The following is a 14,809-nucleotide window of genomic DNA, read 5'->3' as shown; positions in this document are numbered from 1 at the left end:
GATGAATAGAAATTTTGTAAAGAATAATCGTGGGTATTATACACCCACAATAATGTGCCTTTATGACAAAATTGGCATTATGCCCTGCGTAACCGTGATCAGTTGGTTAAGGTTGTGTCCGATAGGTTTCTCTGTTATACAGTACTTAGTGACTCAGAAGTCACTACCTCCATTCCACACTCAAAAAGATTTTTAAGAAAGAGAGAAGTCACAGCACGGATTTAGGCAGGGAAAGACTGCTTTCCAAACGTGTTTCGGAAGGAATACTTTGGCTGCAATGTATTTGGCTGCAGTGTTTCGGAAGGAATACTTTGGCTGCAATGGAGATGAACACTGTACAGGTTGCCGTGGAACTGGACATGAACCGACGGCTTCCAGAGAGTTTTAGAAGACCAGCTCAGCAGCTGTTTGGAGAGCAGAATGGGAGAAGGTGAAGCTGGGTGGCTGGGGCCTTTCACTGGATCCGAAACAAAGGATCCATCTGCTGCAAGGAGGTCGTCTGCTTTCCTGCCCCTCTAGTGAGAAGCCACTTTCTGCTTCTTGGTCTTTCCTTGCTTTGGGGCGGTCACACGTGGATTACTTGGTTGGGAAACGATTTACCGACATGTAAATTAATACAGTTCGGGCATTACCAAGGAGGAGCACAATCTCCATTGCTGAGTTATGAGAGCAGAGGCCGTCGGAGGGATTGAAAGGAGCTGAGAAAAAGTCATCCCTAAATCCTTCTCTCCCCAAGATACTGTAGCGTACCCCTTGGGAGCGTGTAATCAGAAGCTCAGTGACTCAAGTGATTTCAAACAAGTAATTTTATTTACCTTTTTGGGTTCCGCCAACCAGTCCTCCCCTCTGCCTTGGGTGTTTTCCTTTTCCTGGCAGGGAGTGCTGGGGAGGGGGCGGACTGCTGCGATCTCTGCCCTCATCTCCGCCGGCGGGCCCCGCGCCCAGCTTTCTTTTCTCCTCGGCGCCTTCGGGCGGGGGCCGGAGGAGCGGCGGGGGTTGGGGTTGGGGCTGGGGGCGCCGGGCAGGGCGCCGGGCGGGCCCCGTTGCCTTGCGGAGGTTTGTAGACCAGGTGGAAGATAAACGCGTTACAGTACCTGCCGCAGGTGCGTGGGCGCGGTTAGGGGCGGGGCCGAGCGCCAAGGGGCGGGGCTTCTGGCCCGAGTTCCAGTGGGTGGGGTTAGACTTAGGGCATGGTGGGCGGGAGGGCTGCAGGGCCTTTTGGGGTAGGGCAAGGAGTTGGGGAGATTTCGGAATTGGATCTACAGAGGGGTGTCTTGGGGTTGCGAAACCAGCCCGGCTGGTGAATAGTGGGAACAGATCAGGAGGGCTGTAGGACAGCAAAGACCTTTTAGGACACGGGGAATCAGATGGAAACAGGGAAGGTCGGGCCCTTACCAGGGCATGCAGTTGTCAGCCGCTCTGAGGCGAAAGGGGGAGCGGAAGGGATTGGGCTGTGGAGGGCTGGTGCCCCCTCCCGTGGCCACCGCCATGGTCTGGTTGTCCATCACACAGCTGTACTCGCTGCTCTCCGTGAAGAAGGCGGGCACACGGAGGGACTAGGGTGGGAGCGCGACCTCAGACACTCCCTGAGGGGCTCCTGCCCCCAGATATGTCCCTAGTCCCCCAGGAGGGCAGGCAGGTTTGAAAACTGAGGCCCCAGGATGGGCTGGGATGTGGGAGAGGGTGAGGCTTAGGGCAAGAGGACGCGTGGGCGCTCCCCAGCTCTATGAGGCAGCTGATGGGGAGGGAGAGCCCGGTCTTTGAGGTGAAGGTGCTAGAAGAGGCAGGAGCTGAGATTCCCCACCTGTAAACGAGGCAGAGAGCTCAGCCACGTGTCCTTGAGGCCAAAGCCGGAGTTAAATCCTGTTTAGGAAGAACAGGGAGATGCTGGCTCCCAGAGTCTCTTTCTCTCCTACCTTTCCCACACCCCTACCCTTGAGCCCCAAACCCTTACCAATAACTAGGTCGGGCTTGGGTCCCTGGAGCAGGTGGTAGGGCCTAGCTGACACCTTGATCTGAAGGTCCCTGTGGCCTCCCTTCTCCTTAGTCCCAGAGCTGAGCCGTGCTGATACCCCAGAACTAGGACGGACTGATACCTCAGGGCCATCCTGTAGGGACAGGAATGCGGGGTGAAAGCCACCCGAAGTCAGGGTACTAGAGGAGGCAGCAGGCAAGACAAAGGAGTGGGGACAGGAAGGGCAGGATCCCATCGCAAGGCCAGCGGAGGAGTGGGCTGAAGAGCAGGGCCTCCCTCCACTCTCACCCTCTGCAGGGTAAAATGCTGCTGGTCATTCTCAAGGGGCAGGTCATCACCCACGAACTGCAGCTCTAGGGCCACATGGGGGAGCAGGACCAAGAGCTCCTAAAGGACAGGGAGAAGAGCAGGTCTGGGTCCCACCCTTTGTCCACCCTCACCCAGTGCCCAGTCTCCAGCCTGGAGACTTACCCAAAATACCATGACAAGGTCAAACTCCTTCCCTGCCTCTACCACGTGGATCTTCAGTGACTGCTTGTTCTGGATGTTGAGCTCAGGGACTGGCAAGAAGTCAGGTCTTTCAGATTATGGTGTCCTTTGCTCCCCTTCCCTGCATCCCCCCATTATGCCCTATGTTCCTTACAGGACTGGGGCACCAGATGCGTGATGACGTAATACACAGTCAGTGGGTAGGTGAGAAGCACAGCCATGGGGGAGTCGAGACCAAGGCCTCGCCATGTGTAGTAATCCTGCCACGAGCCTGGTGAGAGTGGGTTACTGGGGAACACCGGCCTCAGGCCTGGACCCCATTCTATCTGGTCTAATGGCCTCCCTTTTTCTCAGCCACTGAGGCTTCTAGCCCTCTAGGCCCTGTCCTGACTCGTAGCTCCCTCAGAGTCCCTCCAGCTCACCAAAGGGGCCCCTGGGTGGATCCAAGGGCACCGGAGGCATCAGGGCAGGCCCATCCCCTTGGAGAAGTTGGTAGGGATCTCCTGAGCGATGGAAAGGGAGAAGAGAGACTTGGGGTTAGGAAACCCCCACCCTACCCACTTCTCTTTTTCTCATAGAGGAGCTGTGTTTCCTGAGAAGGCTGGGAGCTGCAGGAAGAGGCTCGGGGGCTTGCTTATGACTAGGACTCCTGGATGGGAAGGTAGAAGTGAATTGTTTGGGGGCTGAGGAAAGGTTTGAAATGGGCTTGATGGTGTTGGTAGGGATTTGGCTTGTATATGGAGGGGTTATCTGGGACACGGACAGCTTTCCCCCGCATTCCTTCCCTCCAGGCCAAAGAGGCCATGTTTAAAAAGAGGCTTATGTACCACTGTGAAGGCTGAGGGGCGGCATGCTGCTGCGGGGGCTCCTGCGGGTGCCCGGCCCTGGAATCAGCATGCTGAGCTGGGTCCAGTAGCCACGAGTGAGGCTTCGAGAAGTCAGGAAGGCTTCCTTGTTAAAGGTTTCACTGGTCACTTCTGGAGGAGGAGCAGGGGCATTGAGGGCTGGGTGGCCAGACACGAAGATTTACTTCCCCTTAGCACCCACCCCCAAGGCCCTGTGATTGAGTCTGGGGCTTGTCAGAGGGAACTACCATTTTTGAGTGTCTGCAGGCCCATGTGACCACTGTAACAATTTTACATTTGCTAGTGTCCCTTTTTTTTTTTTTCACACCTGAGGATCCAAGCAGTAAAATGATTGATGTGTTTAAGGCACACAGCCAGTTAGCTGGACAGCCAGGAAGCAAGCATCTGAATCCCCAGCTCACGTGCCCTAAGTGCTCTTAGAAACCCAGGCACCCAGTGTTCCACTTGAGACCTTGTCTGCAGCCTCAGGGGCCTAGTCCCCAGTTCCAAACACCCAGGACCAAATCCTAATTCTGGGTATCTAGACTCCAACCAAAGACATTTAGTCTTCAGTCCCAGGACACTGCTCCCAGAAACCCAGGCTCCTGTCTTTAAGACCTGGTCCTAGTGTCCCCTCACCCCAACCTGCATCCTTACAGTACCTGTGGTATAGGTAAAAGGCAGAGTGGCCAGTTCCCCTGCCCGCTCCATGAAAGCTGCAAGCTTTGGGCACCAAAATCTGTGGCTCACATCATCTGGGCACCGCCGCCAGTCCGTCCGGAGACAAGCCTCTCCACAGTACAGGACAGCACCGCACTGGGGGCTGCGGGGCACACAGTGTTAATCTCTGTAGGTACTGCTGGCTGTCCATCTGCCTTGCAGCTACCATTTCTCACTTGGCCTGTTTGTTTTACACCCTGTAACCGCCTGTAATAGCTTGTGTGTTGTTTCTTCCATCTTCATCTTATCTCCCTCGCCCTCCTTCCTCTGTCTGTCGGCTGGGTCTCCCACTGGCCTGGCTTGCGTTTGCTCTGCTTGCCTGACTGTTGGGATCTTCCTTTGATTCTGTCTTTGTGGACTGCTTACCAGGGTGTCAGCTTCACTTCGAAGCTGTGCTTGTGACACACATGACAGGTTCGAGCTCGAAGAGAGGCAAAGGTGAAGCCCGGCCGAGGACCCCATGTGCGCATTGGGGTTTTTGTTAGCTTCACTCTGAGTCTTGAAACCAGGCTCTCCAGCTCTCTGAATGGGGGTGGAGATAGCATCACTCTGAGGTGCTTGGGAGTCCAGGCCCCTGGCTTCCCCACCCTCTCATACCAGGATATTTATACCGATGCAGCTGGGCGTCTCCCACAGTAAGCTGTCGGGGCTTTCGGGGGTCCCCGGAGCCCATGGGGCAGGTCATGCTGTGGCAGAGGAGAGTATAGGCCCGAGGAGCCAGGTTCTCTGTTCCTGAGCCCAGGTCTGTGCTTCCCTGGGCTCTGTCCGTTAGCAGATCAATGCCCAAGATGGTACCATACTCATCTGTCACCAGTAAGAGGCAGGAAAGGTGCAGGAGGCCGGCCTCTGGGTTAGGGGGAGAGAGCAGGGGATAAAGATGGTTGGAGCACCAAGCTCAAATCCCTATAGGAGATAGGCAAGAAACCTCAGTGAGTAAAGAGACTAGGAGGAGGGGGCAACCCTGGTGCTGCTATACAGTACCAGAATTTGCTGAATGCAGAAATGCAGATGAGATTTTAGAATTTTAGATTTTTCTTGAGAAGATGTAAAACCCCAGACTTCTGGATTTTGCTTCCTTCTCCAACCTACCTTTTTCCCTGCCATGATACTGGAGATTGAACACAAGGCCTTCACACTGAGCTACATTCTCAGGCTTCATTTATGTACTTTATTTTATTCATTTATTTTTTTTGCTTTGGTTTTTTGAGACAGGGTCTTGCTTTGTAGTGTAGGCTGGCCTTAAATTTACTGTGTAGCCCAGGCTGGCCTTGAATGCTTGGTGATCCTCCTGCCTCAGCCTCCTGAGTCATGTACCACCACACCTGGCTATTTATTCCCTGAGAGACAGAGTCTTAGTAAGTTAATAAATTGTCCAGGCTGGGCTCAAAAATGTGATTCGCTTGCCTTAGATTCCCAGAATGTTGCTAGTATGGGCATGTGCCACCATGCTTAGTTTTCTTTCAGTGTTTAAACATCAACTCAGCCAGGCGTGGTGATGCATACCTGTAATCCCAGCACCCAGGAGGCTGAGGCAGTAGGATCACCATGAATTTGAGGCCAGCCTGGGCCACATAGTGAGACCCTGTCTCAGAAAACAAACAACTCCCCAGAATACCCCTCAACCCCAAAATAGTCAATGAAAACACCTTTTTGGGCCAGGCTGGACTGCAAGCTACCAATCTGTGACTCCTAGCTGAGTTCTGAGCGGCATGGGAAGGCTTCAGGAGCAGGGAATTGCTGGGCAGAGTGCAGGGCAGGGCCCACCTGGGTTCTCACCTCTCCTCCGTCCGTTCCTCTTCTCATGTGCCATGTGGTTCTCCACTTTGTCCTCTGGGCCGCCATCCTCACCACCTGCGTCCTGCTCAGTCTCCCCTGCCTCCAGTGGAGGCTTTGCTTCCTGGGGGGATTCTCTGCTGGTAGAGGCTGGCTCCCCATCCTCCTGTGGTTCAACCTTTTCTGTCCTCCTCTCCTTTGCGTTCTCTTCTTCATCCTCCTCTTCCTGCTCCCCTTCCTCCCCATCCTCTAGGCTGACAAAGCTGACATAGGGGCTCAGGTCTCGAAGGTGGAGAGGAGGCTCATCTCCCAGAAGCCTGGCAGCCCCCAGGCCCGATCCAGGCCCTGGCTCTGCCCCTTGCCCCAGGCTGATGCCCACACTATGGTTGGGCAGGACATGGAGCACCCAAAGGGCAGGGTCCTGGGGCAGCCTTTTGATCTGAGCTTCCAGCTGTCGCCAGCGGCCCTCAAAACTGGCCCCTACCGGCCCTCGCTCTGCCACAAACTTGTGGAACCAGCCAAAGAGAAGAGCAGCAAAATCAAGGAATTCATCCCGGTATCCAGACACAAACTCCATGTCTTCAGAGGCACAGGGTCTGGGCCCGGACTGAGCAGAGGAAGGGATATGTGGTGAGGGACAGGGTAGTGGTGAGAAACTTTAGGGCTGGGTCACTATACAGGAGCGGGTCTGGGTGGAGAGGCACTTAGGGTGGGCTGCAGAAGAGTATTGGGAGCTGAGAAGAGGGTTTTCAGCCAGGAAGATGGGAGTTCAGGGGTAAGAATGGAGGGCTGGGGTGGACAGTGAGCAATTAGAGGTGAAGATAAGTATTCAGGGATGAAATGATATATTTGGGCTCAAAATTTGAGGACCCAAGCCCCTTAAAAGTAGGGTTTGACCTAAGGGTATTGATGAAGCAGGGTTACTCCTACGGAGAAGGGGTTGGTGGGAGGGTTGAATTTTGGAACCCTCAGTCGATGGGGTATGGGAAGAGGGAACAGGAGCTGGGGCATTCCTTGGGTTTGGGTCCGTTTGGGGTGAACTGCAGGAGACCTAACCCCTCCGGGACACCGCACTACCCCGGTACCTGCAGTGTCACCACTTTCGAAGGTAAATACCTCGGGGGCGGTCGTGACGTCAGGGCCCGAGCTCCGCTGCTCCCAGCGGCCACGCCCCGAGGCTGGCAGGTGGCTCCTCCACCCCGAGGCTGGCAGGTGGCTCGGCCCGCGTGCGCCGCCAGGCACCCGCTCCCGGCCGCTCCACCTTGGCCGTGAGACTGGGCCCCGCCGCCTCGGAGCCGCGAGGGGAAGCGAGAGGGTCTTGAAGCAGGAGGGGGTGTCCAGCCGACCCCCCATTTCACAGGTCCGCGGGCGGACGCGCGGCCGGAAGGACTGGCACCCCGGTCCCGGCCCGATCCTCCCGCGGGTCCGCTCCGACTCGCCTCCCTCGCAGCCAGAGTTTTCTTTCAGTTTTGCTGGACATTCTTTGCCGCCCCCTCGACGGAGTCGGGGCCAGCGCGGGGCGAAGGAGCTCCGCCCGCGGGGCTTCCCCTGCGGCGGGAGGCGGGCGGCGCGGGCTTGGGCAGTTCGGTTCGGTTCTGCATGGCGCGAGCGCGGGGCGGGAGGACGGCGCCTCCACGCGCCCCCTGCCCCGCCGAGTCTCCTCAAGAACTCGGGAGCGGCGACAGAAGCGGGAGCCGCTGAGAAATCAGCGGCGCGTCTCACTGCCTGCGCCCCAGACTCCGCGGGCCGGAGATGAGGCGGGGATGGGGACTTTGGTCCGCACTCTGCTCCTTCTGCTGGCGCTGGTGATTCGGTCAGGTGAGCCGGGCGGCGCGCGAGGGGTGCGGCGCGCGGGGCCCAGGCGTCCCCTGAGCGGGCTGGGAGGGGACAGCCCGCTGCCTGGGTTGGAGACAGAGACTGAGATTCCTGGGTCCAGGTGGGGCTGTGGACTTGCGAGGCGATGCGTGGGCTGAGCCAGTGCGTCAGACCCCGGGGTGCTTGGAGACTAAGTGGGTTAAGTAACAGGAGGGGAAGATCCGCGGGCTGAACATCTGTGCTGACCACTTCTACCCCGTTCAGGTGATGGCAACGAGGGCAGCATCGCTGGAAGTTGTCACTGTGATAGGATAATCCCTTCTAACGTCCCTGCCCATGTTCAATTCATGGAACACTTCCGAAAATACGGGAAGAGCTACCATCGCTGTCCCTCGTACGTCAGGTAGTCTTCGCCTCCATCCCAGGAGCGCGAGCTCCTGGCCCGCTCTCTGGGCTCCTCACACTCCGCTTTCTGTTTCACTTACCTGGGAATTTCCAAGTTCCGCCACACATGACTTCCTTGAAGTCCTCATTCACCCCTTTGAATGAGGAAAGCTGGGGAAAGGAAGCTGGAGTTGTAGCTGAGAACTGGTTTTCCCTCTTGTAGGTTCGAGCTTCGTTCCCAGAGTGTGTGCGGGGGCAGCCGAGACCAGTGGGTTCTTGAGGTGATGAGCTGCTTTGATCGCAGAGGTGAGAGCTTTTCCTCTCCTCAGCCCTGGCTCCAAGACGCAGCAGCTTCCACCTTACAATTTCCTTTGCCTTTTCCCCTGACACCCCCATAGTCCTAGAACCTTCTGATGTTAGCCAAAGTACTTTTACTTAAGTCTCTGTCTACCACGTATCATTTACCATCCACTTTCATGATTTATGTTGATTTATTCTGCCACATGTGACACTATTTTAATATTTTTCAAGTCACTATATATTATATAAACATATATATCAGTATATTAGTAGTGGAGATAGTTTGCATTGAGCTACCACCCTTCACCATATCAATTTTATTAAGCATTACTACATGCCAGGTACTGTTCTATTCTAGCCTTTTTTCTTTTTTGAGACAGGGTCTCACTTTGTAGTGCAGGCTGGCCTTGAATTTACATCGATCCTAGTGCCTCAGCCTCCCAAATGCTGGGATTATAGGTATGTACCACTGTGCATATATTAATGGCAGAACTGGGGATTGAACCCAGTACCTTCACACTGAACTACACTATCAGCGCCATCCTTAAAAAAATTTTTCTTTAAACTTTGAGATAGGATCTCACTAAGTCACTGACCTGTCTAGGCTGGCCTAGAATTTATAATTCTCCTGCTTTAGCCTCCCAGAGGGCTGGATTACAGGCATGTGCCACCATCCTTGGATTAAAATACATATTATAAAGATATAATCTCTATTATTTTTCTTGAAATCAGCTGAAGGCACTATTTTCGTTTTCCAATATTTATGAAAATTTAGACATTGTAAGAAAAGTTGTACAATGAACAACTGTATTCTACCACCTAGATTCTGTAATATTTGATTATACATCTCTAGTCCACTGTAATTTTGATGTATTTTAATATCAGTTGCAGACATTCTTATATTTTATCTATCCCAAAGCTTTTCAGCATGTATGTTGAGTTCAGTATTTTTTTTCTTTTGAAGCAAAATCTACACGAGTGAATCTTAAGTGTACACAAGCCAGTTTTGCAAAATTATTTCCAACTTGTCTTAATAACATCTGTAAAGCTAAAAATTTGATGAACAAGTTATTTTTTTTTTGAACGAGTTAATGTTCTTCGATGTCACTGTGTAGTGTCAGTGGTGCCTGTACGGCCTTTCATGACCTGTGTTATTTCCTTTAATCCTCCAAGATATAGGACCTTGGCCCTTGGTACTATGACTGTCTTCACTGGACAGCTGAAAGAAAGAAGCCCTATGAAGGCCAAGGTCTCACAGTTATTTTGTAGCACAGCCAGGGGTTCAGCTCAAGCCTCCTGACTCCCCATTTCAGAACACTGGCTCTGCCCAGTGGCTGCATCCTGTGGTCTGCTCAATTCCTTGTCTCTTGGCTTCTCCTCTACTGCTACCTCCCTTTCCTGGCCTTCAGTTGTCCTCTTGATGTTCTACTTGACTTAGTACTCTTTTCTCTGCTGGGGTTCAGAACACAATACCTCCAAATATGGCACTGTAGCAATTAAGAAAACCCATGAAGCAAGGTCACTCTCACTTTTCTCCCCCTTTCTGTGTGACAGTAGCCATTAAGGACTTCTATGACTTACTTCATCTGAAAGTAAGTCATAATAACCCTATTCCATAGGGGTCCACCCCATACTTGGAGGTCAAGAAGAATCTGAATGGACAGGTCCCCCCATTTGGATTACATTTTTTTATTTTTATTTTTTGGTTTTTCTCCGGTACCGGGAACCGAACTCACGACATTGCGCTTGCCAGGCAGGCACTCTGCCGCTGAGCTAAATCCCCAGCCCCTACATTTTTTTTTCTGGAGACATTACGTCTTGCTATGTAGTCCAGGCTGACCTCAAATTCATAGCAATCCTCCTGCTTCAAACTCCTGAGTGCTGGGATTACAGGCTTGTACTGTCATGCCTGGCTTAGATTACATCCTTTTTTGTCTAATCATATTGCTATACAACTGTCCATTCTTTGTTTTTTTTTTTTTTTTTTTGACACAGGGTCTTGCTGTGTAGTGTAGGCTGACCTTGAATTCACTATGTAGCTCAGGCTGGCCTTGAACTCAGTGATCCTTCTTTCCTACCTCAGCCTCCTGAGTGCTGGAATCACAGGCATATGCCACCATGCCTGGTCTTTTTTCTTTTCTTTTTCTTTTTTCTTTTTTTTTGAGACAGCCTCATTATGTTTTACTGGTGGGGCTCTAACTCCCAGAGAACCTCCTGGCTCAGTCTCCCGAGTATTGGGATTACAGGCATGTGCCACAATGCTTGGTTCTACAGGTGTTTATTTTTCATCCATTCTGAGCACAAAAATAGTTTTGCCTGGATTTTCTTTCTGAAGCCTCTGATGTCCTGTGAAATTTTGATTAAATACATTTGTTATGCTTTTTTTGTTTTTTGTTATACGGGTGTCAGCCATGACCTTGTGATAAGTGAGGAAGATACTACTTTTTTTTAACTTAGATCTCTATGTGCTTCTTTACCTGTTCCCTGAGAGTCCTGATTCTTTACTCTTTTCTTCTCCAGAGTGTGGGCATGCTTATCGGGAGAATCAAGTCCATCAGAAGCATTCATCTTCCCATGGCACCCTGATTCCTAGACCCCCAGAGGGGACACCACCAGACAGAAGCACTCCTGCCCAGAAGTACCCACCATCTGCCTCGCAGCCTACCCCAAAGCCTACCCTTCTGCCAGGAACATTCTTCTTGGATAAACATCTCACCCACCTCAATGAAACCACCACTCCCATTGTGGGTTACAGTCAGGAAGCTGGGTGTAGGATTAAGGGGAACCAGAAAGAGCCCAAAGAAAAAGCAGGTGCTCCTGGTGGATCATCAGCTGTGGTGCCAGTACTGTCCCTCCTAGTCATTGTCTTCCTCTTCACTGGAATCTTCTTCTACATGAAGTGCAGAAGGAGGGAGGTGCAGTCACAGCAGTACTCTCCAGTTGGTATGGCCTCTGTTTAGATGTACCTCCAAAGCTTCATGCAGTCATAGGTGGGGCTTTCTGGAGGTGGTTGGATCTAGGGTGTATGATGCAGGGATCATGGATGTGATGCTGGGATTGATTCATGATGTGATGCTAGGATTAAGGGTGCCCCACCCTGGGTATGAGTGTTACCTGCCTGAAGAGGGGGTAGCCTGGATAAGATATAAGGGACAGAAGTAGGGTTGCTGTGGTCACTGCTTGTCACTTGCTGCTTACTATTTCTCTGATGGCTGCCTTCTGCCTGCCCAACTTTGCCATGGAGTTTCTCCTCTGTGATCCCTGTCTGCTGTGCCATCCTGCCTTGGGGCCAGCTATGGACTAAAAGCTCTACATAGTGTGAGATAAATAAACCTTTCCTCCTTTAACTTTGGGTGTTGTGTATTTTGTCCCAGCAATGAGAAAAGTAATGAAGACAGTAGGTAATCCCTCACCCAGGGACCCAGAGCCTTCCTTGAAGGGATACTGGTTCCTGTAGTTCTCAGGGAAACCTGACCCAACACACAAAATTTAAGGCTCCTGTACTGTGGACTACAGGCTGTGATGGAAGAGCCGGTAGAGACCAGTAAGTGGAGGGAGAGGAATGCTACTATGGGTCCAGGCCCAGTGCTTGGCTTTTAAAGCCTGGTGATGCTTGGAGCAAGGTGAGGCTAGACCAGGCTAGCAGGAGATAAAGCTGTGGAGGAGGGTAAGGGCCATTGTTTCAATTCATAAATCTTTATTGAGCACTTTGTGTGTACAGATTCTAGGGTTAATATCTGGGAGTCTGATTTCCCACTTAAGCTACTATTCCTCCCCAAACTCCCCTTGATCTCAGAACTCATCTCTCAATTTCTTTTTCCTTTCCAGACCTATAGCTTTATCAACACACACTTGCCACACCAGACTCCAGTGCCTGAGCCAAGGATAGAAGCTTGAGAGTATGGACTGATTTCTTTTGTAAATACTTTATGTAATTAATATAATTTTTGGTACATTTTAAGCAATTGCCAAGTTTAATATATTACTAACTGCCCTCTTAGTTTTCCCTTTTAAAAATATGCAATTCCACCAGGCATAGTGGTGCACACCTGTAATCCCAACACTTGGGTGGCTGAGGCAGGAGGATCACTGTGAGTCCAGCGCCGGCCTGAACTACACAGCGAGACCCTGTCTCAAAACAAAACAAAACAAAACAACAACAACAAAAAAACCTCAAACACGCAATACCATAAAATCTAGGGCCTGAGTTGTAGCTTTTTTTTTTTCCCCGGTACGGGGAATCAAACTCACGACCTTGTGCTTGCCAGGCAGGCACTGTGCCGCTAAGCTAAATTCCCAGCCCCTTTTTTTGTCTTCTTGAGACAGGGTCTCACTATGCAGTTCAGGCTAGTCTTGAACTCACTTTGTAGCCCAGGCTGGCCTCGAACTTGCAATGATCCCCCTGCCTCAGCCTCCTGAGTGCTGGGATTACAGGCATGTACCACCACGCCTGGCTCCTGAGTTGGAGCTTTTAGTGATACCATGCTTTCCTAGCATGAGTGAGGCCCTGAGTTCAATCCCTAGTCCTGCAAAAACTACATAAAAAACAAAATATGACTTTTATACTGCATAATGATGGTATGGGCAAGTTCTGTACGTTTTAACTAGTAAATATTACTTTTAGCTTTACTGACTCTTCTTCCTGCAGACATTGGCTCCAGGCCCTTGCTGCCTCATGATGACACCTGGCTTCAGCTTCTCTGCTGAGGGTTATCCAGAGACTAATAGTTCCCTTTGGTCACAAATCCCCCTTCACACTACGCCAGCTATTCTTCCCAGTCCCACACTCAAGGGCTAGGCTTTCCCATCCTCTCTCCTGAGTAGCTGCTGTGCTGATATACAGGCTGGGCTTATTTCCTCAATCCCTTGCATCACTCATAAATACAGAACCTGATTTTTAAAAATTGTTCATGCTTTTATTAAAAATCTTAGATTATGTTTTGGCTCTTTCAATAAGGAAGAATGTATCTTCACTGGGCCAAGTTTTTGGGAGGCAGGGTATGTGTGGAGGGTGATGACTGCATAAAGTGGGTTGGGTGGCTGAATCTCCAGCTCCTGTCTGAGCCTGTGAAGTATATGACAGGAGCGCCCTGCTGGAGGAGCCAAGGCACAGCTGTGGTCAGGCCTCAGTTTTAGTTTCTCCATTTCCACCTTCTGCCCCTTTGTTCAAGTTGACGCTGATCAGTAGGGCACGCATGTGTCAGTCCCCACACCCCAGCCCTCAGGTCTCTAGTGCAGGTCATGGTCTCCTACCATACTCTGGATCCCCTTCCGTGGCTTAGCTCTCCAGCATCTGCTCACAGGTTCGGGCAACATCACTGAGCTTGAGGCGGGCATAGTCGACTCGCTTCAGAGCCATTTGACAGTCCTTCCTTGAAGAGTAGCTGGAGCCCTCATGGGGCTGCCCTGTGGCCACCTATGGGACAGTGAGACTGATGAATGGAGCACTGTCTCCCCTACCCATGCCCCAATCAGTCATTTCTTCCCTCAGTTTGATGTGTTAAGCTGCCTGGTAGCTCAGTGACCTGCAGCAAATCACTTAACTTCTGTTAACCTCATGGGTGAAATGCGGGTGACCATAACTATTTCCTAGAGCTGTAGGATTAGATAAGGTAATACAGTGCTCCACTCACAGTCAACTTTAGTAAACAGCGGTAGCTGTTGTAAGGACGGACTTCGGAGCTTTCGGGAGGTAAGCATCTGAGGCCTCACGCCTGGAGGTCACTCCAAGCTTGTGGCTTCAGTATTGCTTACATGCCAACTCTCAGGCACTTCCCCATCCAGCGCCTCAGGTATAATCCCAAGGTAGACAAGGCCGCGTTGAATGTTTTCCCTTTTAGCGGAAGAAACCAGCCCTCGAAGGAAAGGGTCCGTGAGGTCCAGGTGGTGCCAAGTTGGAAGGCTTGATCTGATTTTGCTCAGTTAAGCTCCGCGGGGGCGGGGGGGGGCAGGTTACCCCTAAGGTTGGGGCGAAGCACGGAGGTGGGCCTGCAGCGTCTCCCAGATCCACTTACCTGAGTAAGGTAACGGATCTGGGCCGACAGCTCCGCCTCCACGTGCTGCACTGAAGCGGTGAAGGCCGCCGCCTGCCGGTCTAGCAGCCGCTCATTGGTTTTTTCCTTGGACAGTTCTAGGATCACGGTCCCTGCCGGGGCGGAGAGAGGGCGGGGTTATCCAGAGACTAGCAGCGTAGCCCCGCCCAAAGGCTCACCACTTCCCCGCCCACCTTTTGCTGCGCATGCGCTTAAGAGCCCACCCGCCCAAGCGTGGCTTGTAGTCGGCTCGCTTTCGCTCCAAATAGCTCGTCGCATCCCGAACCTGCATTCTGGAGGATGGCGCCGATTTCCCTCTCGATGTCTTCTAGGGCGCGTAGTCGCTCATTCGCCAGGCTGTAGGTGGCCATTGTCCCTCTGAGAAACTCCAAGAGATTTTCTCCTGAGGAGGGCGACTTGGGTGCCCGGAAGTGGCTGTCAGTTTGCGCCTGCGTAAAGGGTACACTACAATTCCC

General features: G+C 52.0%; 3 protein-coding genes across 4 annotated transcripts; 1 reads left to right on the top strand and 2 right to left on the bottom strand.

The window, feature by feature from the left end:
* Positions 1-788: 788 nt before the first annotated feature.
* On the bottom strand, positions 789-7,170 carry Zmynd15 (zinc finger, MYND-type containing 15). Of its 2 annotated transcripts, none has more exons than XM_005399583.2 (14): positions 6,919-7,170; positions 5,806-6,409; positions 4,641-4,875; positions 4,396-4,551; positions 3,972-4,132; positions 3,292-3,441; positions 2,887-2,967; positions 2,619-2,735; positions 2,447-2,535; positions 2,264-2,362; positions 1,955-2,108; positions 1,805-1,863; positions 1,396-1,556; positions 789-1,094 (listed from the first exon to the last, which is right to left on the bottom strand). In XM_005399583.2, exons 1-14 carry the CDS (start codon positions 7,153-7,155, stop codon positions 917-919), a joined length of 2,481 nt encoding a protein of 826 aa, XP_005399640.1. In that variant the 5' UTR covers positions 7,156-7,170; the 3' UTR covers positions 789-916. The 2 variants fall into 2 exon arrangements, with proteins under 2 accessions (XP_005399640.1, XP_005399641.1); XM_005399584.2 differs by having other exon boundaries at positions 6,888-7,012.
* Cxcl16 (chemokine (C-X-C motif) ligand 16) lies at positions 7,156-11,344 on the top strand. The gene is made up of 4 exons (XM_013522132.1): positions 7,156-7,620; positions 7,882-8,020; positions 8,225-8,307; positions 10,822-11,344. Exons 1-4 carry the CDS (start codon positions 7,566-7,568, stop codon positions 11,259-11,261), a joined length of 717 nt encoding a protein of 238 aa, XP_013377586.1. The 5' UTR covers positions 7,156-7,565; the 3' UTR covers positions 11,262-11,344.
* A 1,848-nt stretch (positions 11,345-13,192) lies between these two features.
* Med11 (mediator complex subunit 11) lies at positions 13,193-14,800 on the bottom strand. Its single transcript, XM_005399586.2, has 3 exons — positions 14,620-14,800; positions 14,316-14,446; positions 13,193-13,717 (listed from the first exon to the last, which is right to left on the bottom strand). Exons 1-3 carry the CDS (start codon positions 14,702-14,704, stop codon positions 13,580-13,582), a joined length of 354 nt encoding a protein of 117 aa, XP_005399643.1. The 5' UTR covers positions 14,705-14,800; the 3' UTR covers positions 13,193-13,579.
* Positions 14,801-14,809: the final 9 nt, after the last annotated feature.

This window comes from Chinchilla lanigera, unplaced genomic scaffold (genome assembly GCF_000276665.1).
Source record: "Chinchilla lanigera isolate Chin_1 unplaced genomic scaffold, ChiLan1.0 scaffold00066, whole genome shotgun sequence".
NCBI lineage: Eukaryota > Metazoa > Chordata > Mammalia > Rodentia > Chinchillidae > Chinchilla > Chinchilla lanigera.
Note: the sequence above shows the minus strand (reverse complement) of the source record. Positions and strands in the feature narration are given on the sequence as shown.

Coding starts and splice junctions, on each gene's coding strand:
- Med11 (XM_005399586.2), bottom strand. CDS start 14,704: ATGGCCACCTACAGCCTGGCGAATGAGCGACTACGCGCCCTAGAAGAC. Junction 14,447..14,619: donor CGCCATCCTCCAGAATGCAG/GTTCGGGATGCG, acceptor CCGCCCCGGCAG/GGACCGTGATCCTAGAACTG. Junction 13,718..14,315: donor AGATCCGTTACCTTACTCAG/GTAAGTGGATCT, acceptor ACTGTCCCATAG/GTGGCCACAGGGCAGCCCCA.
- Cxcl16 (XM_013522132.1), top strand. CDS start 7,566: ATGGGGACTTTGGTCCGCACTCTGCTCCTTCTGCTGGCGCTGGTGATT. Junction 8,021..8,224: donor CGCTGTCCCTCGTACGTCAG/GTAGTCTTCGCC, acceptor TCCCTCTTGTAG/GTTCGAGCTTCGTTCCCAGA. Junction 8,308..10,821: donor GAGCTGCTTTGATCGCAGAG/GTGAGAGCTTTT, acceptor TTTCTTCTCCAG/AGTGTGGGCATGCTTATCGG.
- Zmynd15 (XM_005399583.2), bottom strand. CDS start 7,155: ATGGGGGGTCGGCTGGACACCCCCTCCTGCTTCAAGACCCTCTCGCTT. Junction 6,410..6,918: donor ACGTCACGACCGCCCCCGAG/GTATTTACCTTC, acceptor TCCTCTGCTCAG/TCCGGGCCCAGACCCTGTGC. Junction 1,557..1,804: donor GCTCTCTGCCTCGTTTACAG/GTGGGGAATCTC, acceptor CTCCCACCCTAG/TCCCTCCGTGTGCCCGCCTT.